General features: G+C 54.7%; 12 protein-coding genes across 12 annotated transcripts; 3 read left to right on the top strand and 9 right to left on the bottom strand.

Moving 5' to 3' along the window:
• Positions 1 to 1,807: 1,807 nt before the first annotated feature.
• Positions 1,808 to 2,119, bottom strand: LOC149338012 (histone H4). The gene has a single exon (XM_089550049.1). The coding sequence runs from the start codon at positions 2,117 to 2,119 to the stop codon at positions 1,808 to 1,810; it is 312 nt and encodes a 103-aa protein (XP_089406175.1).
• A 2,440-nt stretch (positions 2,120 to 4,559) lies between these two features.
• LOC149338013 (histone H2B-like) lies at positions 4,560 to 4,934 on the bottom strand. Its single transcript, XM_089550235.1, has one exon. The coding sequence runs from the start codon at positions 4,932 to 4,934 to the stop codon at positions 4,560 to 4,562; it is 375 nt and encodes a 124-aa protein (XP_089406361.1).
• Positions 4,935 to 5,211: 277 nt separating this feature from the next.
• On the top strand, positions 5,212 to 5,586 carry LOC149338014 (histone H2A-like). Its single transcript, XM_089550050.1, has one exon. The coding sequence runs from the start codon at positions 5,212 to 5,214 to the stop codon at positions 5,584 to 5,586; it is 375 nt and encodes a 124-aa protein (XP_089406176.1).
• Positions 5,587 to 6,518: 932 nt separating this feature from the next.
• LOC149338015 (histone H3) lies at positions 6,519 to 6,929 on the bottom strand. Its single transcript, XM_089550051.1, has one exon. The coding sequence runs from the start codon at positions 6,927 to 6,929 to the stop codon at positions 6,519 to 6,521; it is 411 nt and encodes a 136-aa protein (XP_089406177.1).
• A 4,359-nt stretch (positions 6,930 to 11,288) lies between these two features.
• On the bottom strand, positions 11,289 to 11,600 carry LOC149338016 (histone H4). The gene has a single exon (XM_089550052.1). The coding sequence runs from the start codon at positions 11,598 to 11,600 to the stop codon at positions 11,289 to 11,291; it is 312 nt and encodes a 103-aa protein (XP_089406178.1).
• Positions 11,601 to 14,048: 2,448 nt separating this feature from the next.
• On the bottom strand, positions 14,049 to 14,423 carry LOC149338017 (histone H2B-like). Its single transcript, XM_089550236.1, has one exon. The coding sequence runs from the start codon at positions 14,421 to 14,423 to the stop codon at positions 14,049 to 14,051; it is 375 nt and encodes a 124-aa protein (XP_089406362.1).
• Positions 14,424 to 14,700: 277 nt separating this feature from the next.
• Positions 14,701 to 15,075, top strand: LOC149338018 (histone H2A-like). Its single transcript, XM_089550053.1, has one exon. It carries the CDS (start codon positions 14,701 to 14,703, stop codon positions 15,073 to 15,075), a length of 375 nt encoding a protein of 124 aa, XP_089406179.1.
• Positions 15,076 to 16,007: 932 nt separating this feature from the next.
• Positions 16,008 to 16,496, bottom strand: LOC149338019 (histone H3-like). Its single transcript, XM_089550054.1, has 2 exons — positions 16,470 to 16,496; positions 16,008 to 16,403 (listed from the first exon to the last, which is right to left on the bottom strand). Exons 1-2 carry the CDS (start codon positions 16,494 to 16,496, stop codon positions 16,008 to 16,010), a joined length of 423 nt encoding a protein of 140 aa, XP_089406180.1.
• Positions 16,466 to 17,867, bottom strand: LOC149338020 (uncharacterized). Its single transcript, XM_089550238.1, has one exon. It carries the CDS (start codon positions 17,770 to 17,772, stop codon positions 16,606 to 16,608), a length of 1,167 nt encoding a protein of 388 aa, XP_089406364.1. The 5' UTR covers positions 17,773 to 17,867; the 3' UTR covers positions 16,466 to 16,605.
• Positions 17,868 to 22,288: 4,421 nt separating this feature from the next.
• Positions 22,289 to 22,600, bottom strand: LOC149338021 (histone H4). The gene has a single exon (XM_089550056.1). It carries the CDS (start codon positions 22,598 to 22,600, stop codon positions 22,289 to 22,291), a length of 312 nt encoding a protein of 103 aa, XP_089406182.1.
• A 2,448-nt stretch (positions 22,601 to 25,048) lies between these two features.
• Positions 25,049 to 25,423, bottom strand: LOC149338022 (histone H2B-like). Its single transcript, XM_089550239.1, has one exon. It carries the CDS (start codon positions 25,421 to 25,423, stop codon positions 25,049 to 25,051), a length of 375 nt encoding a protein of 124 aa, XP_089406365.1.
• Positions 25,424 to 25,700: 277 nt separating this feature from the next.
• LOC149338023 (histone H2A-like) lies at positions 25,701 to 26,075 on the top strand. Its single transcript, XM_089550057.1, has one exon. The coding sequence runs from the start codon at positions 25,701 to 25,703 to the stop codon at positions 26,073 to 26,075; it is 375 nt and encodes a 124-aa protein (XP_089406183.1).
• Positions 26,076 to 26,245: the final 170 nt, after the last annotated feature.

Raw genomic sequence — 26,245 nt, forward strand, 5'->3', positions numbered from 1 at the left:
AACGGCGCCAGCCAGTAGGGCAACAAAAAGCAAGCCAAACGGAATGAAAAGCACAACTAAACCAGACTGAGCAGGGCGCACTCGCAATTTCCTCAATTACGTGCAGCAAACAAGACTGAAAAATTTATCCAAACGCTTCAGTCGCCGTACGTGCGACCCGAAATTAAAGCGCCTGAGACTCAAAACGCCATTTAAGGGGAAATCAAAGTGTACGCAAGCCGGGAGCTGCTTCCTCCCCAAGGGAATGCATACCTTCCAGCAGCGCGGTGCACGCAACTTAATCGCCGACGCTTCGCGCGGCCGCGGCGCCACCTTCCTCCAGCTTGCGCAAGTACCTACGCCTCCGAGACCAGCGCCCGGAATCTTGGAGGCAACGGTGCGGCTCCCGCCTCTACTTTCATCCTTTTCATGCACTCCAAAACGCAGGCAGCGCGCTATAGACGCCTGTCTGGACGCCGCAGTTGGGGCACACAAGTTCACAGCCGCCCCAAATAGCAGTTGAGCTGAAAGCTGCACTGGTTGCTTCAAAAAAAAACGCACCTCGGAAGTCACCGGCTGCAGAGGGAAACCGTCCTACGGACGGACGGCCAGACTCGCTCAAAAGGCAAGCAGTGAGCTAGCGCGACGTCGCTGTGCCTCTCCCAGGCTCTCTTCGCCATCCACTCTAAATGCTAACACATCCGAGACGCCTTTCACGCACCTGACAGCACACCTTGCTTGAACACACTGCCCTTATTCAAAAGAGGAAAGTGACTCGCGTCAATCAATACACTCATTTTCTGTGGATCGCGCAAACGTTTTCCGCGACACTGACTTTGTAGGAACCGTATGTACACACCACGCATGCAATTTCAGCGTCGTCGGGCATCAAAAATTCGAGGAACAACTGACGACACACACTGGGCACAACAACAACAGCAACTTATTTCGCAATGCCGCAAAAGTATTTATATTTGCTGCATTGGTTGGCGCAACAACAAAACACATATGCCCGTAATGAGCTGCGATGCGTTTGAATTCACGCAAGCAATTTCGAGGCTGGCTGGTTCCCTCACCGCGTGATGTAATTGTTTACAAGAAGCCGTGCAGCTAGCTATGCCGCTATTTTGTCCGCATCATCGCAGTTATGCTCCCCAGGTGTTTGGTAGCTGAATTTCATGCACAAGACGTTGTTTGCATTCGCCAGGCGTGTTTACCTGCCTGTCTGTGGCTGCGAAACGAACCGCCGACGAATGTAAATAAATCGCTTCGCCTGCGATTATGAGAGGCCGCGCGCACATAAACAAGGAAATGTGTACAGGGGTTCGTTTCGAAAGAAAGCATAATGCCTCTTTTCACCAGACCCGTTCGCAGCACGCACACACGATTGATTCATGGCGAAAGGTAGGTTGTAAACTTATGGCCGCGAAGCTGAAGCGAAAAATGTCGCGCACACACACGTGCGAAAGCCACACACGGCGGCCGCCCTGCCAAAAACGATGCTCCCTCAGATGGCTACTACTATGGCTGCAGACAGTGAGGCACGGCGCAATCAACTGCTCACCTGAGACCGCTGCAGCTTGCTGTTGTGGCATAATCCGCTCGCTTCCGCAGGCGACAACAAGTAGGCAAAGAAAAAAAAAACCCATAGAGACAGAGAGAGAGGAACAAACGAGAACCGGAGCTCTGGTTCGCAACCAACAGCTGCCAATCCAGCATTTGGGTAGCCCTAAAAAGGGCTGTTTGACGACGACACGGAGCTGGAGTAGAGGGTGCACGCCGCACAGGGTCCCTTCTTCCTGACGCGGCGACTACCAGCGTGGCCGGCCTAGCCCCCGAAGCCGTACAAGGTGCGGCCCTGACGCTTGAGCGCGTAGACGACATCCATCGCGGTGACAGTCTTGCGTTTTGCGTGCTCCGTGTACGTGACGGCGTCCCGGATCACGTTCTCGAGGAACACTTTCAAAACGCCGCGGGTCTCCTCGTAGATCAGGCCCGAGATGCGCTTGACACCGCCTCGGCGCGCCAGACGACGGATGGCAGGCTTGGTGATGCCCTGGATGTTGTCCCGCAACACCTTGCGATGACGCTTCGCGCCTCCTTTTCCGAGCCCCTTGCCGCCTTTGCCACGACCAGACATCACGATGCAGAAAAGCGCGACCGCTCGGCTCCGATGCAAAACAGAGAATGCAGGCAGCGAGCCGCGGGGCGTTCGGTCGCGGAGCGCAGCGACGACCGCCATTGGCTGGCGCCTCGACCAATCAGGGTCCGTCTTCGCGAGCGGCGCCTCGCTAGCATCACTGAGCCCTTTCGCAGGACTCTCGCGCAACTACGACCATGGGCAAACTCCTCGCGGGCAGAGCGACTGAGCACAAGAAAAAAAAAAGAAACATTCGGCCTCATGTGCGATGCTGACGCAACAACAACAACAAACTAAAAAAAAAAGAACCGCGCGCCTTAGAGGGGCCACAGGAGTGCAGTAACGCGATGACCACTGTGGCTGTATAACGCTGGTAGTAATCCGATCTGCATTTGCAGCTCGGTCAAGAGGATGGAAAATGAATGTTGGAGAATCCTGCTTTGTTTTCGTATTTCCTTTTTTTTGCTGCGTGTGCGCGCGTTGGAAACAAACAGGCGCTCGCTGCTTTTGTTTCTTTCATCTCGCAGCACGGTGTTTCCAGCCCTTTGGACAACCAGACGCACCGCAGAGTGCGCTGCAACGACGAACACAGCCCGAGCCTGTCACATTACAAGTTCAAACTGCGAAATCGCGCGCCTCATTAAAACACATTAATGGCAGTCGAATCGCGTGCCGCCCTTCCTCATCTCTTTTTCGCGAGTTAACTCTTCCGTTCGCTTGCGCGCCAGGATTCAAGAGGCCACCATGGGAGCGCGCGCGACGGCGCTTCGCTGTGTACTCCCCTCCTCTACCGGTCGCTAGGATGCTGAAAAGCGACCAGTTTGCCCGGCGGGCAAAATTCAAACGCTTGTATCTCGGAAAGTAATGCATGCAGGATTTCCAAATTCGGCATACGTGTAGAACACGTTTCGGACCATTTCTCTGGCTAATTTCAGTTCGCTGCACCGACTACGAGCAGTTCGAGCGCCCCTTTCCGTTTTCCGACCATTCCCCGGCTGTGGTACCGACGAGCGCTACTCGGCTCCTGCTTCTCCTTCTTGGCTGTAATCTCTCGAAGCTTTCATTTTGGCTTATCTTCTCGCGGAATTAAAAAAAAAGCCACCACAGGCAGCGAAATATGCACACACACACACACACCTACCTGACTGAGCTCAGGTCTCTGCATGCACTAGCAACGTAAAAAGGTGGCAAATAACTGCTCCTTCCCATGCGTAGCCCGAACGTTTTATGGAGCCCATGAGCGAGTGCACTGCACACGACTTTGTTACTATTAGCGAAACGTAAGGGACGCATGACACCCGTGCAACCGCGAGCACATAGTAAATATTGCACGCCTGTCGTGCGCGCCCAACAACAGAAGAACGAAAAAAAAATTGTGTATCTGCCACACAGATATTATTCAATACACAATTCGGCACGAGCGCAAACTGTAGGGCGAAAAGAAAGGCACCCGAACTTCTGTCGTGCCGCTTGCAGGAACATTAAGCGCATGCAACTTGTCTTCCTCGCGCGTCCACACGTTGCAGTGTGGTCGAGCGCGGAGCTTCGTTTCTGTCTGCGCTCATTTCCTATAGCTATGATGCCCGCAGAGAAGTAGAGGAAGTTGCGCGCCCCGCACAGGGCTGTTAATACGCTTATCGCTACACTTTCTACCTCCGTCCCATTAAACTCAAACGCCGCGGCTGGCTTTTTTTTTTTTCTTTCTGCCTTTAAACACAACAAACATTCACCACCTGCTGGAGGTTTGCATGGCGCTGAAGCCGACAAGGAATTTAGCACCTTGGGCCACCTCACAGTTTACTGCTGGGCTTCGTTACAAATTTTATTTTTGTCACCTATTTCAGGATCCCTATGCAACAGACGTTGCCGAAAAAATCACTCGCGGTCGACTCCCCAACGTCCGCAAGGGTTTTGCGCAAGTTCAGTCAACCCATTGCACTGTGCATACATTTCAGGACTCAGTAGTGTGTTGTGAACGCGTCTGAACCGAATAGCATTTCTAAGGCTTTCTTCCTTTCTTTTTTTTTCTTTCCCCCCTGCAGCTAAAGTGTACTGTAGGCCACTTTAAGCCCACGCGTTATGGGAAACAGAGCTGAACTCAAGCAAGAAATAAAACGCAGTAACAAGACGGCCACACCGCAGCGCTGAAAGAATACGCGACTGCCGCACAACAAACAGCTGGTGGGGCCCTATAGAGGGAACCTATTCACGTGCACAGCAGTCAAAACGAGAGATGCCTTGGTATTTAAAACCACTTCAGGCTGCCACGCGAGGGAATAAGAAATAAATAAATAAATATTATACACACATCACGCTCATAGAGAGGAAAAACAGGACCGGTGCATCGCTGCCTGCAGGCAGGCTCGCCAATGCAAACACTTTGGTTGGCTCTGATAAGAGCCGTTGAGGTGAGGGCCGGCAGCAGGCGCAATGTGCCACCCTACTTGGAGCTGGTGTACTTGGTGACAGCCTTGGTGCCTTCAGACACGGCGTGCTTGGCCAGTTCGCCAGGCAGCAGAAGACGCACCGCGGTCTGGATCTCCCGGCTGGTGATGGTCGAGCGCTTGTTGTAGTGGGCCAGGCGGGAAGACTCGGCCGCGATGCGCTCGAAGATGTCGTTCACGAAGCTGTTCATGATGGACATGGCCTTGCTGGAAACTCCAGTGTCTGGATGCACCTGCTTCAGCACCTTATAAATGTAGATGGAGAAGCTCTCCTTCCTGCGGCGCTTCTTCTTCTTCTTGTCCGTAGCGCGCACATTCTTCTGAGCCTTTCCGGCCTTCTTCACGGCCTTCCCAGAGGGCTGAGGCGGCATGTTGACAGCGACGTCGACGCTCGGCAACACGGACGGTGTCGAAAGAACGCGCGCCAAGGGGCGCGCGGCGCTTTTATACTGGCACGGTGGTGTTCAAGCGACCCGAGCCAGGCCGCCGCGCGATTGGTCGACGCAGCGATAGCTCCGCCCCAATCCGCGTCGGGCTCGCGGCGCGGGGAGAGAGCGCGGTATTCGTTTCGTTTCTATCCAACGTGCTCGCACGCAGTGGTCGTCGCTGATTCTCCTGCTTCTCGAGCGTACTACAACAACAGTCACCATGTCCGGCCGCGGCAAAGGAGGCAAAGCCAAGGGCAAGAGCAAGACCCGCTCCAGCCGCGCGGGACTCCAGTTCCCCGTTGGCCGAATCCACCGTCTCCTGCGCAAGGGCAACTACGCGGAGCGCGTCGGAGCCGGCGCCCCGGTCTACCTGGCCGCCGTCCTGGAATACCTGGCTGCCGAGGTGCTCGAGTTGGCGGGTAATGCTGCTCGCGATAACAAGAAGACGAGAATCATTCCTCGCCACCTGCAACTGGCCATCCGAAACGACGAGGAGCTCAACAAGCTGCTCTCGGGAGTGACCATTGCCCAGGGTGGCGTCCTGCCCAACATCCAGGCCGTGCTGCTCCCCAAGAAGACCGAGAAGAAGGCGTGAGCGGTCCTCTGCACGTCTATGGAGGCGCGCCCGCCGCAGCGATAGCTCGCACCTAACGGTCCTTATCAGGACCAACCAAGTGCCTGCCACGGCGGGGCCTCGCTCTGCGATCCCTTTGCTCTGGACCACTGCGTCCCTCTCATGCTGCTTTCGTTTACTGCCCGTTGGGCGTCACTGACACTACTCGACCACATGCGGCCGCGCACACAGGTTCGCTGTCCTTTCTTTTTTTTTTCTTTTTTTTTTCAGCCCGCTACAGGCCAGTACAGCGCACCGAGAGCAATGTTATTAATGGACTACACGAGAAAAGCGCGTCTCGTGGTTTCCTTCCAGTGGGCTGGGCTTGGGAATATCACCAAACGGCATGATTGGCATGTCGCAAGGGATCGTTTAAAGGAAAAGTAATAAACAGCCCAGCGACGAGGCACAAGACAGAATAAAGATGGACAAGCGCTTGTCCGTCGTCGCTGCGCCGTTTTGTTTTTTTTTTTTAATTCTTCAATATGCACCAATTCGCTCAGTTTTTGTTTTTCTGCTGTGTAGTTTCAAGGAGCTGCTGCATTTACTTGTGCGGACAGCAGTTCTTATTTTTCTTCTTCTTCTTGTTTTTCGACTGCATCCCATTCGGTGCGCGCGAGTTGTTATCGGCACAAAAAAAAAATAAAAAATAACTAACCTGCGGGAAGCCGCCGGGGTGTAAAAGTGCAGGCGAGTTCAGTACAAGGGCAGTGCGGAATCACTTTCAACACACTCACCCATTTCGCAGGAACAGACAGTCAGAGTAAAAAAAAGAGAGAGAGGTACCGGGGTCCTGAGCTCGTGTTCGTCTCGACCGTGCGCCCGTGGCCAACGCAAACGTTTGGGTGGTCCTGAGAAGGACCGTTGTGGAGCGTTGCTGCTGCTGCTGCTGTGGCGGCGCCTCGAATACGCTTTTAGGCGCGCTCGCCACGGATGCGCCTCGCCAGCTGGATGTCCTTCGGCATGATGGTGACGCGCTTGGCGTGGATCGCGCACAGGTTGGTGTCCTCGAAGAGACCGACAAGGTATGCCTCGCTGGCCTCCTGAAGTGCCATGACGGCCGAGCTCTGGAAGCGCAGGTCGGTCTTGAAGTCCTGAGCGATTTCTCTCACCAGGCGCTGGAAGGGCAGCTTGCGGATGAGAAGTTCGGTCGATTTTTGGTATCGGCGAATTTCACGAAGTGCCACGGTGCCAGGCCTGTAACGGTGAGGCTTCTTCACTCCCCCGGTAGCTGGCGCACTCTTGCGAGCAGCCTTTGTGGCCAGCTGCTTACGGGGGGCCTTGCCGCCAGTGCTCTTGCGCGCGGTTTGCTTGGTACGGGCCATGGTGACGAGCGCGGACGCTGGAAACGGGAGACTGCCTCCGGAGACGGACGGAGATCGACTGCGCCGCGCGGCGGTGCTGCTCCGCAGCGCCCCCCCCCCCTCTCTCCCACCTGATTGGTCGCCTGACGGACCGATGGCTACCCTCCGCTCAGCGGCACCCAGAATGCTGGAAACCGCCCGGTTTCGAGCGCGCGTCGGTTTCGCGCGTGGCAAACGTGACGCAAGTGGGTGTGGAACCGGGGTCTAGCACAAGATTACGCTGCGCCTGTCCTTTAGGTTTGCCGCAAAAGCAAAAGCAAGCCTCTGGAAGGAGGCGGGCGTCCGCGGCAGCGTCCACTTTGACACCACAGCAGCACGGTGCCGACGCGGTTGCGGCTGGTTCCGTGTGGCGTTGGCGCACTGCAACGAGCCTCCCCGCTTGCCGGGGGCGCGGTGTTGAAGGAACGCAACGACAGCTTGTAGAAATACGTCTGCACTTTGCGCACACCAAATGAGGGGCGAAATAACTGAATAGCGCGCTAGCCAGAAACAGCGGCGCAATGACCGCTTGGATGCACGGAACATGTACTGCCAGACACATGATCAGCTGATTTTGTGAACTGCAAAAACAAAAACAAAAAAAAAGGAAGGGAGAGTCAAGGTCTCCTACCAAAGAGGTTGATTCGTAGACGGCTGCTCGCTGTGCAGTCAGTAGGGCTTCTCGTTTGCGTTCCGTTGTTATTGAGTTATTAGTACCATGTTGGCAACATCGTGTCAGCACGGAATAAAACGGTCTGTTTTCTCTGCCTAGATGTAAAGCATTCATAAGCTCTCCCCCCAATGAGAAAATGCCTGTGCGACACCAAGCGTACCTCATGAATCCATCACAAGCTGTTGAATATCGCGCCACTCTTCCCGGTGATACGATACGAGGTCGGCATTTCTTCCTGGAAAGCGGCATCACGACTACGTCCCGTTCCGTTCCGTTGCAAGCAAGCCTTTACGACAAATTATTCCAATGACCGGCGCAGCTCGCAGCACTAATGATGCTGCCATGGCACACTTCTTGCTGCACCACCTTTGTTGAGCTTAATGCGAACTGAACTGTGTCGTCAACCAACTTGTTCGACGGGACAGCGGCGCAACTCGCAGCCAGACACCTGAACAGCGCAAAGCAGCCCACAGGGTACACAGCAGGTAGATCGACGCACCTCGGCAAAGCTGTAAGGGTTGAAGAGAGAAGCGCTTGGGCGCAGAACGCAATAATACATGCAACTCAAAGGAAGCGCAACAAGAGAGACGGCAGATTTAGACATATTGACAAACCCACCCCTTAGGGCATGAATGCCACCTCAGAGTGCGTCGTCGCTTCCAAGGAGGTTCGATGGGTGCACTGTGCAGTCGACAGATCAGTTCGCTTCAAATTTCAAGCTGCACCAGCCAAAACGAGTTCCCAGTTATCGTTATTGAGCACGAAAAATCGCCTGGAGAGCAGCGCGCGCATAGGGCTGTCTCTGTACACATTGCGTGTGTGTGTCTACCAGCCAAGGAACACTCGCCGACTAACCCGCGTTACTTACAAGTTACTTACTGAAGATGATTCAATGCATCCACAAAACACACACAAAAAAAGGCGAGCAGAACGAGAACCCACTTCTGATGGATGCGGTTATTTACTTCCCTCAAGTTTCCAGAGTTTCCAGTGTTCCCACATCCGCAGCTCATGCACCTCCGAATTTCCTGTAGTTTAAATCCATTAAATGTTTGCACTCTCTTCTTGCAGATAAAAAGGTGCGGAATTGAGAAAACAGTTTGCCCTGCGCAAAGTTGGCAAACCATAGCGAGACACATACCATGACGTACGATTGCACGGAAGGAAAGAGCCGCGAACACTGCGTGGAAAGCGTGCATCATGCCTAACATTTCCCATGCATCTCCAGGCAGTATTCTTCCAGTAACAGGTGGCCAAAGTTAGCAAAAACAGTAGAGCACGCATTGAAGGCACCCCCACCCCTCCGTGATTGAGGTGCATTTCCTGCGGTCGCTTTATAAGCGAACAGAAGCCCATCCATGGATTTTATTTAGGTCACCGGGCAGTGTAATGAGGAAAAACATTTTATTTCGTTCGTCCCTTGCATTTTTCTTTTTCTTCCAGAACCCCGGAGAATGGCACTGCGCGACGCCGCCCAACACTGTTAACAACACATAGTTTCTTGCCACTGGCTACAACTCGAAGTGAACGGGTTTCGGCACCAAAACTTTTGTTGTACTCCGGACGCCGAACGACGAGCAGCTAGCTTCGCTGACTGCTCGGGCGTTCCGAGAGATGTGTAGTTGCTTGCATTTGATTCTTGTATTTAACGCGTAAAATAAATTCAACGAGTTAAGTTTCAACGACTGGATCAAGTCTGATCATTTGTGATTAGGCTAACGAATAGCGGCAGCTACGCATAGTTACAACAAAACATTCTTTGGATAGTAGTGCGCCCCGTCCCTACTAACATCTCGTCCCTATCTTCTGTTCTCTTTCTTGAATAATGCAATGCCCCTCCAAACTCCCGCACTAGCAAAACGGCGCCAGCCAGTAGGGCAACAAAAAGCAAGCCAAACGGAATGAAAAGCCACAACTAAACCAGACTGAGCAGGGCGCACTCGCAATTTCCTCAATTACGTGCAGCAAACAAGACTGAAAAATTTATCCAAACGCTTCAGTCGCCGTACGTGCGACCCGAAATTAAAGCGCCTGAGACTCAAAACGCCATTTAAGGGGAAATCAAAGTGTACGCAAGCCGGGAGCTGCTTCCTCCCCAAGGGAATGCATACCTTCCAGCAGCGCGGTGCACGCAACTTAATCGCCGACGCTTCGCGCGGCCGCGGCGCCACCTTCCTCCAGCTTGCGCAAGTACCTACGCCTCCGAGACCAGCGCCCGGAATCTTGGAGGCAACGGTGCGGCTCCCGCCTCTACTTTCATCCTTTTCATGCACTCCAAAACGCAGGCAGCGCGCTATAGACGCCTGTCTGGACGCCGCAGTTGGGGCACACAAGTTCACAGCCGCCCCAAATAGCAGTTGAGCTGAAAGCTGCACTGGTTGCTTCAAAAAAAAACGCACCTCGGAAGTCACCGGCTGCAGAGGGAAACCGTCCTACGGACGGACGGCCAGACTCGCTCAAAAGGCAAGCAGTGAGCTAGCGCGACGTCGCTGTGCCTCTCCCAGGCTCTCTTCGCCATCCACTCTAAATGCTAACACATCCGAGACGCCTTTCACGCACCTGACAGCACACCTTGCTTGAACACACTGCCCTTATTCAAAAGAGGAAAGTGACTCGCGTCAATCAATACACTCATTTTCTGTGGATCGCGCAAACGTTTTCCGCGACACTGACTTTGTAGGAACCGTATGTACACACCACGCATGCAATTTCAGCGTCGTCGGGCATCAAAAATTCGAGGAACAACTGACGACACACACTGGGCACAACAACAACAGCAACTTTATTTCGCAATGCCGCAAAAGTATTTATATTTGCTGCATTGGTTGGCGCAACAACAAAACACATATGCCCGTAATGAGCTGCGATGCGTTTGAATTCACGCAAGCAATTTCGAGGCTGGCTGGTTCCCTCACCGCGTGATGTAATTGTTTACAAGAAGCCGTGCAGCTAGCTATGCCGCTATTTTGTCCGCATCATCGCAGTTATGCTCCCCAGGTGTTTGGTAGCTGAATTTCATGCACAAGACGTTGTTTGCATTCGCCAGGCGTGTTTACCTGCCTGTCTGTGGCTGCGAAACGAACCGCCGACGAATGTAAATAAATCGCTTCGCCTGCGATTATGAGAGGCCGCGCGCACATAAACAAGGAAATGTGTACAGGGGTTCGTTTCGAAAGAAAGCATAATGCCTCTTTTCACCAGACCCGTTCGCAGCACGCACACACGATTGATTCATGGCGAAAGGTAGGTTGTAAACTTATGGCCGCGAAGCTGAAGCGAAAAATGTCGCGCACACACACGTGCGAAAGCCACACACGGCGGCCGCCCTGCCAAAAACGATGCTCCCTCAGATGGCTACTACTATGGCTGCAGACAGTGAGGCACGGCGCAATCAACTGCTCACCTGAGACCGCTGCAGCTTGCTGTTGTGGCATAATCCGCTCGCTTCCGCAGGCGACAACAAGTAGGCAAAGAAAAAAAAAAACCCATAGAGACAGAGAGAGAGGAACAAACGAGAACCGGAGCTCTGGTTCGCAACCAACAGCTGCCAATCCAGCATTTGGGTAGCCCTAAAAAGGGCTGTTTGACGACGACACGGAGCTGGAGTAGAGGGTGCACGCCGCACAGGGTCCCTTCTTCCTGACGCGGCGACTACCAGCGTGGCCGGCCTAGCCCCCGAAGCCGTACAAGGTGCGGCCCTGACGCTTGAGCGCGTAGACGACATCCATCGCGGTGACAGTCTTGCGTTTTGCGTGCTCCGTGTACGTGACGGCGTCCCGGATCACGTTCTCGAGGAACACTTTCAAAACGCCGCGGGTCTCCTCGTAGATCAGGCCCGAGATGCGCTTGACACCGCCTCGGCGCGCCAGACGACGGATGGCAGGCTTGGTGATGCCCTGGATGTTGTCCCGCAACACCTTGCGATGACGCTTCGCGCCTCCTTTTCCGAGCCCCTTGCCGCCTTTGCCACGACCAGACATCACGATGCAGAAAAGCGCGACCGCTCGGCTCCGATGCAAAACAGAGAATGCAGGCAGCGAGCCGCGGGGCGTTCGGTCGCGGAGCGCAGCGACGACCGCCATTGGCTGGCGCCTCGACCAATCAGGGTCCGTCTTCGCGAGCGGCGCCTCGCTAGCATCACTGAGCCCTTTCGCAGGACTCTCGCGCAACTACGACCATGGGCAAACTCCTCGCGGGCAGAGCGACTGAGCACAAGAAAAAAAAAAGAAACATTCGGCCTCATGTGCGATGCTGACGCAACAACAACAACAAACTAAAAAAAAAAAGAACCGCGCGCCTTAGAGGGGCCACAGGAGTGCAGTAACGCGATGACCACTGTGGCTGTATAACGCTGGTAGTAATCCGATCTGCATTTGCAGCTCGGTCAAGAGGATGGAAAATGAATGTTGGAGAATCCTGCTTTGTTTTCGTATTTCCTTTTTTTTGCTGCGTGTGCGCGCGTTGGAAACAAACAGGCGCTCGCTGCTTTTGTTTCTTTCATCTCGCAGCACGGTGTTTCCAGCCCTTTGGACAACCAGACGCACCGCAGAGTGCGCTGCAACGACGAACACAGCCCGAGCCTGTCACATTACAAGTTCAAACTGCGAAATCGCGCGCCTCATTAAAACACATTAATGGCAGTCGAATCGCGTGCCGCCCTTCCTCATCTCTTTTTCGCGAGTTAACTCTTCCGTTCGCTTGCGCGCCAGGATTCAAGAGGCCACCATGGGAGCGCGCGCGACGGCGCTTCGCTGTGTACTCCCCTCCTCTACCGGTCGCTAGGATGCTGAAAAGCGACCAGTTTGCCCGGCGGGCAAAATTCAAACGCTTGTATCTCGGAAAGTAATGCATGCAGGATTTCCAAATTCGGCATACGTGTAGAACACGTTTCGGACCATTTCTCTGGCTAATTTCAGTTCGCTGCACCGACTACGAGCAGTTCGAGCGCCCCTTTCCGTTTTCCGACCATTCCCCGGCTGTGGTACCGACGAGCGCTACTCGGCTCCTGCTTCTCCTTCTTGGCTGTAATCTCTCGAAGCTTTCATTTTGGCTTATCTTCTCGCGGAATTAAAAAAAAAAGCCACCACAGGCAGCGAAATATGCACACACACACACACACCTACCTGACTGAGCTCAGGTCTCTGCATGCACTAGCAACGTAAAAAGGTGGCAAATAACTGCTCCTTCCCATGCGTAGCCCGAACGTTTTATGGAGCCCATGAGCGAGTGCACTGCACACGACTTTGTTACTATTAGCGAAACGTAAGGGACGCATGACACCCGTGCAACCGCGAGCACATAGTAAATATTTGCACGCCTGTCGTGCGCGCCCAACAACAGAAGAACGAAAAAAAAAATTGTGTATCTGCCACACAGATATTATTCAATACACAATTCGGCACGAGCGCAAACTGTAGGGCGAAAAGAAAGGCACCCGAACTTCTGTCGTGCCGCTTGCAGGAACATTAAGCGCATGCAACTTGTCTTCCTCGCGCGTCCACACGTTGCAGTGTGGTCGAGCGCGGAGCTTCGTTTCTGTCTGCGCTCATTTCCTATAGCTATGATGCCCGCAGAGAAGTAGAGGAAGTTGCGCGCCCCGCACAGGGCTGTTAATACGCTTATCGCTACACTTTCTACCTCCGTCCCATTAAACTCAAACGCCGCGGCTGGCTTTTTTTTTTTTTCTTTCTGCCTTTAAACACAACAAACATTCACCACCTGCTGGAGGTTTGCATGGCGCTGAAGCCGACAAGGAATTTAGCACCTTGGGCCACCTCACAGTTTACTGCTGGGCTTCGTTACAAATTTTATTTTTGTCACCTATTTCAGGATCCCTATGCAACAGACGTTGCCGAAAAAATCACTCGCGGTCGACTCCCCAACGTCCGCAAGGGGTTTTGCGCAAGTTCAGTCAACCCATTGCACTGTGCATACATTTCAGGACTCAGTAGTGTGTTGTGAACGCGTCTGAACCGAATAGCATTTCTAAGGCTTTCTTCCTTTCTTTTTTTTTTCTTTCCCCCCTGCAGCTAAAGTGTACTGTAGGCCACTTTAAGCCCACGCGTTATGGGAAACAGAGCTGAACTCAAGCAAGAAATAAAACGCAGTAACAAGACGGCCACACCGCAGCGCTGAAAGAATACGCGACTGCCGCACAACAAACAGCTGGTGGGGCCCTATAGAGGGAACCTATTCACGTGCACAGCAGTCAAAACGAGAGATGCCTTGGTATTTAAAACCACTTCAGGCTGCCACGCGAGGGGAATAAGAAATAAATAAATAAATATTATACACACATCACGCTCATAGAGAGGAAAAACAGGACCGGTGCATCGCTGCCTGCAGGCAGGCTCGCCAATGCAAACACTTTGGTTGGCTCTGATAAGAGCCGTTGAGGTGAGGGCCGGCAGCAGGCGCAATGTGCCACCCTACTTGGAGCTGGTGTACTTGGTGACAGCCTTGGTGCCTTCAGACACGGCGTGCTTGGCCAGTTCGCCAGGCAGCAGAAGACGCACCGCGGTCTGGATCTCCCGGCTGGTGATGGTCGAGCGCTTGTTGTAGTGGGCCAGGCGGGAAGACTCGGCCGCGATGCGCTCGAAGATGTCGTTCACGAAGCTGTTCATGATGGACATGGCCTTGCTGGAAACTCCAGTGTCTGGATGCACCTGCTTCAGCACCTTATAAATGTAGATGGAGAAGCTCTCCTTCCTGCGGCGCTTCTTCTTCTTCTTGTCCGTAGCGCGCACATTCTTCTGAGCCTTTCCGGCCTTCTTCACGGCCTTCCCAGAGGGCTGAGGCGGCATGTTGACAGCGACGTCGACGCTCGGCAACACGGACGGTGTCGAAAGAACGCGCGCCAAGGGGCGCGCGGCGCTTTTATACTGGCACGGTGGTGTTCAAGCGACCCGAGCCAGGCCGCCGCGCGATTGGTCGACGCAGCGATAGCTCCGCCCCAATCCGCGTCGGGCTCGCGGCGCGGGGAGAGAGCGCGGTATTCGTTTCGTTTCTATCCAACGTGCTCGCACGCAGTGGTCGTCGCTGATTCTCCTGCTTCTCGAGCGTACTACAACAACAGTCACCATGTCCGGCCGCGGCAAAGGAGGCAAAGCCAAGGGCAAGAGCAAGACCCGCTCCAGCCGCGCGGGACTCCAGTTCCCCGTTGGCCGAATCCACCGTCTCCTGCGCAAGGGCAACTACGCGGAGCGCGTCGGAGCCGGCGCCCCGGTCTACCTGGCCGCCGTCCTGGAATACCTGGCTGCCGAGGTGCTCGAGTTGGCGGGTAATGCTGCTCGCGATAACAAGAAGACGAGAATCATTCCTCGCCACCTGCAACTGGCCATCCGAAACGACGAGGAGCTCAACAAGCTGCTCTCGGGAGTGACCATTGCCCAGGGTGGCGTCCTGCCCAACATCCAGGCCGTGCTGCTCCCCAAGAAGACCGAGAAGAAGGCGTGAGCGGTCCTCTGCACGTCTATGGAGGCGCGCCCGCCGCAGCGATAGCTCGCACCTAACGGTCCTTATCAGGACCAACCAAGTGCCTGCCACGGCGGGGCCTCGCTCTGCGATCCCTTTGCTCTGGACCACTGCGTCCCTCTCATGCTGCTTTCGTTTACTGCCCGTTGGGCGTCACTGACACTACTCGACCACATGCGGCCGCGCACACAGGTTCGCTGTCCTTTCTTTTTTTTTTCTTTTTTTTTTCAGCCCGCTACAGGCCAGTACAGCGCACCGAGAGCAATGTTATTAATGGACTACACGAGAAAAGCGCGTCTCGTGGTTTCCTTCCAGTGGGCTGGGCTTGGGAATATCACCAAACGGCATGATTGGCATGTCGCAAGGGATCGTTTAAAGGAAAAGTAATAAACAGCCCAGCGACGAGGCACAAGACAGAATAAAGATGGACAAGCGCTTGTCCGTCGTCGCTGCGCCGTTTTGTTTTTTTTTTTTAATTCTTCAATATGCACCAATTCGCTCAGTTTTTGTTTTTCTGCTGTGTAGTTTCAAGGAGCTGCTGCATTTACTTGTGCGGACAGCAGTTCTTATTTTTCTTCTTCTTCTTGTTTTTCGACTGCATCCCATTCGGTGCGCGCGAGTTGTTATCGGCACAAAAAAAAAATAAAAAATAACTAACCTGCGGGAAGCCGCCGGGGTGTAAAAGTGCAGGCGAGTTCAGTACAAGGGCAGTGCGGAATCACTTTCAACACACTCACCCATTTCGCAGGAACAGACAGTCAGAGTAAAAAAAAGAGAGAGAGGTACCGGGGTCCTGAGCTCGTGTTCGTCTCGACCGTGCGCCCGTGGCCAACGCAAACGTTTGGGTGGTCCTGAGAAGGACCGTTGTGGAGCGTTGCTGCTGCTGCTGCTGTGGCGGCGCCTCGAATACGCTTTTAGGCGCGCTCGCCACGGATGCGCCTCGCCAGCTGGATGTCCTTCGGCATGATGGTGACGCGCTTGGCGTGGATCGCGCACAGGTTGGTGTCCTCGAAGAGACCGACAAGGTATGCCTCGCTGGCCTCCTGAAGTGCCATGACGGCCGAGCTCTGGAAGCGCAGGTCGGTCTTGAAGTCCTGAGCGATTTCTCTCACCAGGCGCTGGAAGGGCAGCTTGCGGATGAGAAGTTCGGTCGATTTTTGGTATCGGCGAATTTCACGAAGTGCCACGGTGCCAGGCCTGTAACGGTGAGGCTTCTTCACTCCCCCGGTAGCTGGCGCACTCTTGCGAGCAGCCTTTGTGGCCAGCTGCTTACGGGGGGCCTTGCCGCCAGTGCTCTTGCGCGCGGTTTGCTTGGTTGCCGTTGTCAGATGAGAAGGAGGATTGGCACCCGAAAGTGCCTCTCCCCGGGGTCACACATAACCCATCAACTCATCATCATCCATCCGACACCCCCGGCAAGGCCCAGGCCCCCTCCACAAGTGGGGGGGTCAGTTTTTTGTTTTGGGGTGAAGGTCCTACCCGGACAAGGGCCGCGACGCGCCAGGAAGGCGGTCACGGTCGCGGGGCGGCTGCCCCGCTTACCTCGTCTTCATCCTGGTCGGAGCTGTACGTAGCGTCACTCAGGAAGCTGCAGTCGCAGTTGGTCACGGCACTGCACGAGTCGCACCAGCGCCCCTCGCCTCCAGACTGCTCGGAGTCGTCCTCTGCAACAGAAGAAGCGCGCGACGCTTCGCGCCGTTTAAGTTTCGCGGGCGCGCGGCAGTGCGCGGAGCTATCCTCAGATGGCGCTGGGGGCTCGCTGCGTGGGCTGGCTGCTCTCTCCCTCCGTCGGCGCTTCCGCCGCTGGACGAGAGTGAACTCCCCCTCGCCCGTCGGGTTCGCCTCTGCCTCGACCGGTTCCGCGCTGCGTTGTTCGGCAGGCTCGTTGTCCACGTGTTGACTGCTCACTGGAACTGCGGGGCCGCTGGAGCCCTCGACCGAGGTATCCGAGGCAGGGTCCTGGTCCTTGTCTGGCGCGAGGGCAACCTGCGACGCAGCGGCAGCCGCAGCAGACACCATCGCGCGCTTCGCCACTGACGCGAACGTGCGCGTCGCACACTTCGCGACGGCGTGGTCACCGCCGCACTGGGGGCACGGCTGCTCACACGTGGCGTGGCCGAACACACCGCAGCGCGAGCACAAAGGCACGTCGCACGCCGCCCGCACGTGGTCACGAGAACCACAGCGCCGGCAGACACGCGCGACACCCTCGTACTCGCACTGCACGGTGAATTCGGCCACCTGCAGGAAGTTGGGTAGCGCCGACTTCAACTCCATTCGCACGCGCCTGGTCCCGTTCGGCACGCCGTCGAATCCAGGCACGTACTCAGCAACGATGCTCTCCACTGGTCCGTACTCCTCCAGGGCTCCTTTCAGCTCAGCTACATCAATGTCGACTGGAAAGCCAAACACTCGCACCACGGTGCTCAGCGTACCGCGGTACGCGAAGCGCACCGCGGTGCCTCGCACCTCGATTACGGGCCTCGCAAGAAAGCGCTGAACGGCAGGCCTGGACTTAAAGGTGACCTCAAAACGGCCCACCCCGAAGTCCTGCACGCCGCCCAGCTCTGACTTGGAGAAACATTTCACAAGCTCTTTACAAATGTCTGCGCCGCACACGCCCTGCGGCACGCGGCCGAAGAACGTTTGCGGGCGCAGTCGCTGTGCAAGCCGAGGCATGGCAACAGCCTCACTCACCTGCGTTCGGATGGCGAGACAAAGAACGAGGCCTAGGCAGTCCTAGGCAACGTGCTTGGTACGGGCCATGGTGACGAGCGCGGACGCTGGAAACGGGAGACTGCCTCCGGAGACGGACGGAGATCTTGGTACGGGCCATGGTGACGAGCGCGGACGCTGGAAACGGGAGACTGCCTCCGGAGACGGACGGAGATCGACTGCGCCGCGCGGCGGTGCTGCTCCGCAGCGCCCCCCCCCCCTCTCTCCCACCTGATTGGTCGCCTGACGGACCGATGGCTACCCTCCGCTCAGCGGCACCCAGAATGCTGGAAACCGCCCGGTTTCGAGCGCGCGTCGGTTTCGCGCGTGGCAAACGTGACGCAAGTGGGTGTGGAACCGGGGTCTAGCACAAGATTACGCTGCGCCTGTCCTTTAGGTTTGCCGCAAAAGCAAAAGCAAGCCTCTGGAAGGAGGCGGGCGTCCGCGGCAGCGTCCACTTTGACACCACAGCAGCACGGTGCCGACGCGGTTGCGGCTGGTTCCGTGTGGCGTTGGCGCACTGCAACGAGCCTCCCCGCTTGCCGGGGGCGCGGTGTTGAAGGAACGCAACGACAGCTTGTAGAAATACGTCTGCACTTTGCGCACACCAAATGAGGGGCGAAATAACTGAATAGCGCGCTAGCCAGAAACAGCGGCGCAATGACCGCTTGGATGCACGGAACATGTACTGCCAGACACATGATCAGCTGATTTTGTGAACTGCAAAAACAAAAACAAAAAAAAAGGAAGGGAGAGTCAAGGTCTCCTACCAAAGAGGTTGATTCGTAGACGGCTGCTCGCTGTGCAGTCAGTAGGGCTTCTCGTTTGCGTTCCGTTGTTATTGAGTTATTAGTACCATGTTGGCAACATCGTGTCAGCACGGAATAAAACGGTCTGTTTTCTCTGCCTAGATGTAAAGCATTCATAAGCTCTCCCCCCAATGAGAAAATGCCTGTGCGACACCAAGCGTACCTCATGAATCCATCACAAGCTGTTGAATATCGCGCCACTCTTCCCGGTGATACGATACGAGGTCGGCATTTCTTCCTGGAAAGCGGCATCACGACTACGTCCCGTTCCGTTCCGTTGCAAGCAAGCCTTTACGACAAATTATTCCAATGACCGGCGCAGCTCGCAGCACTAATGATGCTGCCATGGCACACTTCTTGCTGCACCACCTTTGTTGAGCTTAATGCGAACTGAACTGTGTCGTCAACCAACTTGTTCGACGGGACAGCGGCGCAACTCGCAGCCAGACACCTGAACAGCGCAAAGCAGCCCACAGGGTACACAGCAGGTAGATCGACGCACCTCGGCAAAGCTGTAAGGGTTGAAGAGAGAAGCGCTTGGGCGCAGAACGCAATAATACATGCAACTCAAAGGAAGCGCAACAAGAGAGACGGCAGATTTAGACATATTGACAAACCCACCCCTTAGGGCATGAATGCCACCTCAGAGTGCGTCGTCGCTTCCAAGGAGGTTCGATGGGTGCACTGTGCAGTCGACAGATCAGTTCGCTTCAAATTTCAAGCTGCACCAGCCAAAACGAGTTCCCAGTTATCGTTATTGAGCACGAAAAATCGCCTGGAGAGCAGCGCGCGCATAGGGCTGTCTCTGTACACATTGCGTGTGTGTGTCTACCAGCCAAGGAACACTCGCCGACTAACCCGCGTTACTTACAAGTTACTTACTGAAGATGATTCAATGCATCCACAAAACACACACAAAAAAAGGCGAGCAGAACGAGAACCCACTTCTGATGGATGCGGTTATTTACTTCCCTCAAGTTTCCAGAGTTTCCAGTGTTCCCACATCCGCAGCTCATGCACCTCCGAATTTCCTGTAGTTTAAATCCATTAAATGTTTGCACTCTCTTCTTGCAGATAAAAAGGTGCGGAATTGAGAAAACAGTTTGCCCTGCGCAAAGTTGGCAAACCATAGCGAGACACATACCATGACGTACGATTGCACGGAAGGAAAGAGCCGCGAACACTGCGTGGAAAGCGTGCATCATGCCTAACATTTCCCATGCATCTCCAGGCAGTATTCTTCCAGTAACAGGTGGCCAAAGTTAGCAAAAACAGTAGAGCACGCATTGAAGGCACCCCCACCCCTCCGTGATTGAGGTGCATTTCCTGCGGTCGCTTTATAAGCGAACAGAAGCCCATCCATGGATTTTATTTAGGTCACCGGGCAGTGTAATGAGGAAAAACATTTTATTTCGTTCGTCCCTTGCATTTTTCTTTTTCTTCCAGAACCCCGGAGAATGGCACTGCGCGACGCCGCCCAACACTGTTAACAACACATAGTTTCTTGCCACTGGCTACAACTCGAAGTGAACGGGTTTCGGCACCAAAACTTTTGTTGTACTCCGGACGCCGAACGACGAGCAGCTAGCTTCGCTGACTGCTCGGGCGTTCCGAGAGATGTGTAGTTGCTTGCATTTGATTCTTGTATTTAACGCGTAAAATAAATTCAACGAGTTAAGTTTCAACGACTGGATCAAGTCTGATCATTTGTGATTAGGCTAACGAATAGCGGCAGCTACGCATAGTTACAACAAAACATTCTTTGGATAGTAGTGCGCCCCGTCCCTACTAACATCTCGTCCCTATCTTCTGTTCTCTTTCTTGAATAATGCAATGCCCCTCCAAACTCCCGCACTAGCAAAACGGCGCCAGCCAGTAGGGCAACAAAAAGCAAGCCAAACGGAATGAAAAGCCACAACTAAACCAGACTGAGCAGGGCGCACTCGCAATTTCCTCAATTACGTGCAGCAAACAAGACTGAAAAATTTATCCAAACGCTTCAGTCGCCGTACGTGCGACCCGAAATTAAAGCGCCTGAGACTCAAAACGCCATTTAAGGGGAAATCAAAGTGTACGCAAGCCGGGAGCTGCTTCCTCCCCAAGGGAATGCATACCTTCCAGCAGCGCGGTGCACGCAACTTAATCGCCGACGCTTCGCGCGGCCGCGGCGCCACCTTCCTCCAGCTTGCGCAAGTACCTACGCCTCCGAGACCAGCGCCCGGAATCTTGGAGGCAACGGTGCGGCTCCCGCCTCTACTTTCATCCTTTTCATGCACTCCAAAACGCAGGCAGCGCGCTATAGACGCCTGTCTGGACGCCGCAGTTGGGGCACACAAGTTCACAGCCGCCCCAAATAGCAGTTGAGCTGAAAGCTGCACTGGTTGCTTCAAAAAAAAACGCACCTCGGAAGTCACCGGCTGCAGAGGGAAACCGTCCTACGGACGGACGGCCAGACTCGCTCAAAAGGCAAGCAGTGAGCTAGCGCGACGTCGCTGTGCCTCTCCCAGGCTCTCTTCGCCATCCACTCTAAATGCTAACACATCCGAGACGCCTTTCACGCACCTGACAGCACACCTTGCTTGAACACACTGCCCTTATTCAAAAGAGGAAAGTGACTCGCGTCAATCAATACACTCATTTTCTGTGGATCGCGCAAACGTTTTCCGCGACACTGACTTTGTAGGAACCGTATGTACACACCACGCATGCAATTTCAGCGTCGTCGGGCATCAAAAATTCGAGGAACAACTGACGACACACACTGGGCACAACAACAACAGCAACTTTATTTCGCAATGCCGCAAAAGTATTTATATTTGCTGCATTGGTTGGCGCAACAACAAAACACATATGCCCGTAATGAGCTGCGATGCGTTTGAATTCACGCAAGCAATTTCGAGGCTGGCTGGTTCCCTCACCGCGTGATGTAATTGTTTACAAGAAGCCGTGCAGCTAGCTATGCCGCTATTTTGTCCGCATCATCGCAGTTATGCTCCCCAGGTGTTTGGTAGCTGAATTTCATGCACAAGACGTTGTTTGCATTCGCCAGGCGTGTTTACCTGCCTGTCTGTGGCTGCGAAACGAACCGCCGACGAATGTAAATAAATCGCTTCGCCTGCGATTATGAGAGGCCGCGCGCACATAAACAAGGAAATGTGTACAGGGGTTCGTTTCGAAAGAAAGCATAATGCCTCTTTTCACCAGACCCGTTCGCAGCACGCACACACGATTGATTCATGGCGAAAGGTAGGTTGTAAACTTATGGCCGCGAAGCTGAAGCGAAAAATGTCGCGCACACACACGTGCGAAAGCCACACACGGCGGCCGCCCTGCCAAAAACGATGCTCCCTCAGATGGCTACTACTATGGCTGCAGACAGTGAGGCACGGCGCAATCAACTGCTCACCTGAGACCGCTGCAGCTTGCTGTTGTGGCATAATCCGCTCGCTTCCGCAGGCGACAACAAGTAGGCAAAGAAAAAAAAAAACCCATAGAGACAGAGAGAGAGGAACAAACGAGAACCGGAGCTCTGGTTCGCAACCAACAGCTGCCAATCCAGCATTTGGGTAGCCCTAAAAAGGGCTGTTTGACGACGACACGGAGCTGGAGTAGAGGGTGCACGCCGCACAGGGTCCCTTCTTCCTGACGCGGCGACTACCAGCGTGGCCGGCCTAGCCCCCGAAGCCGTACAAGGTGCGGCCCTGACGCTTGAGCGCGTAGACGACATCCATCGCGGTGACAGTCTTGCGTTTTGCGTGCTCCGTGTACGTGACGGCGTCCCGGATCACGTTCTCGAGGAACACTTTCAAAACGCCGCGGGTCTCCTCGTAGATCAGGCCCGAGATGCGCTTGACACCGCCTCGGCGCGCCAGACGACGGATGGCAGGCTTGGTGATGCCCTGGATGTTGTCCCGCAACACCTTGCGATGACGCTTCGCGCCTCCTTTTCCGAGCCCCTTGCCGCCTTTGCCACGACCAGACATCACGATGCAGAAAAGCGCGACCGCTCGGCTCCGATGCAAAACAGAGAATGCAGGCAGCGAGCCGCGGGGCGTTCGGTCGCGGAGCGCAGCGACGACCGCCATTGGCTGGCGCCTCGACCAATCAGGGTCCGTCTTCGCGAGCGGCGCCTCGCTAGCATCACTGAGCCCTTTCGCAGGACTCTCGCGCAACTACGACCATGGGCAAACTCCTCGCGGGCAGAGCGACTGAGCACAAGAAAAAAAAAAGAAACATTCGGCCTCATGTGCGATGCTGACGCAACAACAACAACAAACTAAAAAAAAAAAGAACCGCGCGCCTTAGAGGGGCCACAGGAGTGCAGTAACGCGATGACCACTGTGGCTGTATAACGCTGGTAGTAATCCGATCTGCATTTGCAGCTCGGTCAAGAGGATGGAAAATGAATGTTGGAGAATCCTGCTTTGTTTTCGTATTTCCTTTTTTTTGCTGCGTGTGCGCGCGTTGGAAACAAACAGGCGCTCGCTGCTTTTGTTTCTTTCATCTCGCAGCACGGTGTTTCCAGCCCTTTGGACAACCAGACGCACCGCAGAGTGCGCTGCAACGACGAACACAGCCCGAGCCTGTCACATTACAAGTTCAAACTGCGAAATCGCGCGCCTCATTAAAACACATTAATGGCAGTCGAATCGCGTGCCGCCCTTCCTCATCTCTTTTTCGCGAGTTAACTCTTCCGTTCGCTTGCGCGCCAGGATTCAAGAGGCCACCATGGGAGCGCGCGCGACGGCGCTTCGCTGTGTACTCCCCTCCTCTACCGGTCGCTAGGATGCTGAAAAGCGACCAGTTTGCCCGGCGGGCAAAATTCAAACGCTTGTATCTCGGAAAGTAATGCATGCAGGATTTCCAAATTCGGCATACGTGTAGAACACGTTTCGGACCATTTCTCTGGCTAATTTCAGTTCGCTGCACCGACTACGAGCAGTTCGAGCGCCCCTTTCCGTTTTCCGACCATTCCCCGGCTGTGGTACCGACGAGCGCTACTCGGCTCCTGCTTCTCCTTCTTGGCTGTAATCTCTCGAAGCTTTCATTTTGGCTTATCTTCTCGCGGAATTAAAAAAAAAAGCCACCACAGGCAGCGAAATATGCACACACACACACACACCTACCTGACTGAGCTCAGGTCTCTGCATGCACTAGCAACGTAAAAAGGTGGCAAATAACTGCTCCTTCCCATGCGTAGCCCGAACGTTTTATGGAGCCCATGAGCGAGTGCACTGCACACGACTTTGTTACTATTAGCGAAACGTAAGGGACGCATGACACCCGTGCAACCGCGAGCACATAGTAAATATTTGCACGCCTGTCGTGCGCGCCCAACAACAGAAGAACGAAAAAAAAAATTGTGTATCTGCCACACAGATATTATTCAATACACAATTCGGCACGAGCGCAAACTGTAGGGCGAAAAGAAAGGCACCCGAACTTCTGTCGTGCCGCTTGCAGGAACATTAAGCGCATGCAACTTGTCTTCCTCGCGCGTCCACACGTTGCAGTGTGGTCGAGCGCGGAGCTTCGTTTCTGTCTGCGCTCATTTCCTATAGCTATGATGCCCGCAGAGAAGTAGAGGAAGTTGCGCGCCCCGCACAGGGCTGTTAATACGCTTATCGCTACACTTTCTACCTCCGTCCCATTAAACTCAAACGCCGCGGCTGGCTTTTTTTTTTTTTCTTTCTGCCTTTAAACACAACAAACATTCACCACCTGCTGGAGGTTTGCATGGCGCTGAAGCCGACAAGGAATTTAGCACCTTGGGCCACCTCACAGTTTACTGCTGGGCTTCGTTACAAATTTTATTTTTGTCACCTATTTCAGGATCCCTATGCAACAGACGTTGCCGAAAAAATCACTCGCGGTCGACTCCCCAACGTCCGCAAGGGGTTTTGCGCAAGTTCAGTCAACCCATTGCACTGTGCATACATTTCAGGACTCAGTAGTGTGTTGTGAACGCGTCTGAACCGAATAGCATTTCTAAGGCTTTCTTCCTTTCTTTTTTTTTTCTTTCCCCCCTGCAGCTAAAGTGTACTGTAGGCCACTTTAAGCCCACGCGTTATGGGAAACAGAGCTGAACTCAAGCAAGAAATAAAACGCAGTAACAAGACGGCCACACCGCAGCGCTGAAAGAATACGCGACTGCCGCACAACAAACAGCTGGTGGGGCCCTATAGAGGGAACCTATTCACGTGCACAGCAGTCAAAACGAGAGATGCCTTGGTATTTAAAACCACTTCAGGCTGCCACGCGAGGGGAATAAGAAATAAATAAATAAATATTATACACACATCACGCTCATAGAGAGGAAAAACAGGACCGGTGCATCGCTGCCTGCAGGCAGGCTCGCCAATGCAAACACTTTGGTTGGCTCTGATAAGAGCCGTTGAGGTGAGGGCCGGCAGCAGGCGCAATGTGCCACCCTACTTGGAGCTGGTGTACTTGGTGACAGCCTTGGTGCCTTCAGACACGGCGTGCTTGGCCAGTTCGCCAGGCAGCAGAAGACGCACCGCGGTCTGGATCTCCCGGCTGGTGATGGTCGAGCGCTTGTTGTAGTGGGCCAGGCGGGAAGACTCGGCCGCGATGCGCTCGAAGATGTCGTTCACGAAGCTGTTCATGATGGACATGGCCTTGCTGGAAACTCCAGTGTCTGGATGCACCTGCTTCAGCACCTTATAAATGTAGATGGAGAAGCTCTCCTTCCTGCGGCGCTTCTTCTTCTTCTTGTCCGTAGCGCGCACATTCTTCTGAGCCTTTCCGGCCTTCTTCACGGCCTTCCCAGAGGGCTGAGGCGGCATGTTGACAGCGACGTCGACGCTCGGCAACACGGACGGTGTCGAAAGAACGCGCGCCAAGGGGCGCGCGGCGCTTTTATACTGGCACGGTGGTGTTCAAGCGACCCGAGCCAGGCCGCCGCGCGATTGGTCGACGCAGCGATAGCTCCGCCCCAATCCGCGTCGGGCTCGCGGCGCGGGGAGAGAGCGCGGTATTCGTTTCGTTTCTATCCAACGTGCTCGCACGCAGTGGTCGTCGCTGATTCTCCTGCTTCTCGAGCGTACTACAACAACAGTCACCATGTCCGGCCGCGGCAAAGGAGGCAAAGCCAAGGGCAAGAGCAAGACCCGCTCCAGCCGCGCGGGACTCCAGTTCCCCGTTGGCCGAATCCACCGTCTCCTGCGCAAGGGCAACTACGCGGAGCGCGTCGGAGCCGGCGCCCCGGTCTACCTGGCCGCCGTCCTGGAATACCTGGCTGCCGAGGTGCTCGAGTTGGCGGGTAATGCTGCTCGCGATAACAAGAAGACGAGAATCATTCCTCGCCACCTGCAACTGGCCATCCGAAACGACGAGGAGCTCAACAAGCTGCTCTCGGGAGTGACCATTGCCCAGGGTGGCGTCCTGCCCAACATCCAGGCCGTGCTGCTCCCCAAGAAGACCGAGAAGAAGGCGTGAGCGGTCCTCTGCACGTCTATGGAGGCGCGCCCGCCGCAGCGATAGCTCGCACCTAACGGTCCTTATCAGGACCAACCAAGTGCCTGCCACGGCGGGGCCTCGCTCTGCGATCCCTTTGCTCTGGACCACTGCGTCCCTCTCATGCTGCTTTCGTTTACTGCCCGTTGGGC

The sequence above is a fragment of the Amblyomma mixtum genome, chromosome 6 (assembly GCF_055824585.1).
Source record: "Amblyomma mixtum isolate Tamu chromosome 6, ASM5582458v1, whole genome shotgun sequence".
In the NCBI taxonomy this organism is placed as follows: Eukaryota; Metazoa; Arthropoda; class Arachnida; order Ixodida; family Ixodidae; genus Amblyomma; species Amblyomma mixtum.

Bases quoted from the DNA above. Each gene is read 5' to 3' on its own strand.
- LOC149338016 (XM_089550052.1), bottom strand. From the start codon at position 11,600: ATGTCTGGTCGTGGCAAAGGCGGCAAGGGGCTCGGAAAAGGAGGCGCG.
- LOC149338015 (XM_089550051.1), bottom strand. From the start codon at position 6,929: ATGGCCCGTACCAAGCAAACCGCGCGCAAGAGCACTGGCGGCAAGGCC.
- LOC149338018 (XM_089550053.1), top strand. From the start codon at position 14,701: ATGTCCGGCCGCGGCAAAGGAGGCAAAGCCAAGGGCAAGAGCAAGACC.
- LOC149338020 (XM_089550238.1), bottom strand. From the start codon at position 17,772: ATGCCTCGGCTTGCACAGCGACTGCGCCCGCAAACGTTCTTCGGCCGC.
- LOC149338021 (XM_089550056.1), bottom strand. From the start codon at position 22,600: ATGTCTGGTCGTGGCAAAGGCGGCAAGGGGCTCGGAAAAGGAGGCGCG.
- LOC149338019 (XM_089550054.1), bottom strand. From the start codon at position 16,496: ATGGATGATGATGAGTTGATGGGTTAT. The intron at 16,404-16,469 runs GTGTGACCCCGG...ACGGCAACCAAG, and splicing joins ATGATGAGTTGATGGGTTAT to CAAACCGCGCGCAAGAGCAC.
- LOC149338013 (XM_089550235.1), bottom strand. From the start codon at position 4,934: ATGCCGCCTCAGCCCTCTGGGAAGGCCGTGAAGAAGGCCGGAAAGGCT.
- LOC149338022 (XM_089550239.1), bottom strand. From the start codon at position 25,423: ATGCCGCCTCAGCCCTCTGGGAAGGCCGTGAAGAAGGCCGGAAAGGCT.
- LOC149338012 (XM_089550049.1), bottom strand. From the start codon at position 2,119: ATGTCTGGTCGTGGCAAAGGCGGCAAGGGGCTCGGAAAAGGAGGCGCG.
- LOC149338017 (XM_089550236.1), bottom strand. From the start codon at position 14,423: ATGCCGCCTCAGCCCTCTGGGAAGGCCGTGAAGAAGGCCGGAAAGGCT.
- LOC149338023 (XM_089550057.1), top strand. From the start codon at position 25,701: ATGTCCGGCCGCGGCAAAGGAGGCAAAGCCAAGGGCAAGAGCAAGACC.
- LOC149338014 (XM_089550050.1), top strand. From the start codon at position 5,212: ATGTCCGGCCGCGGCAAAGGAGGCAAAGCCAAGGGCAAGAGCAAGACC.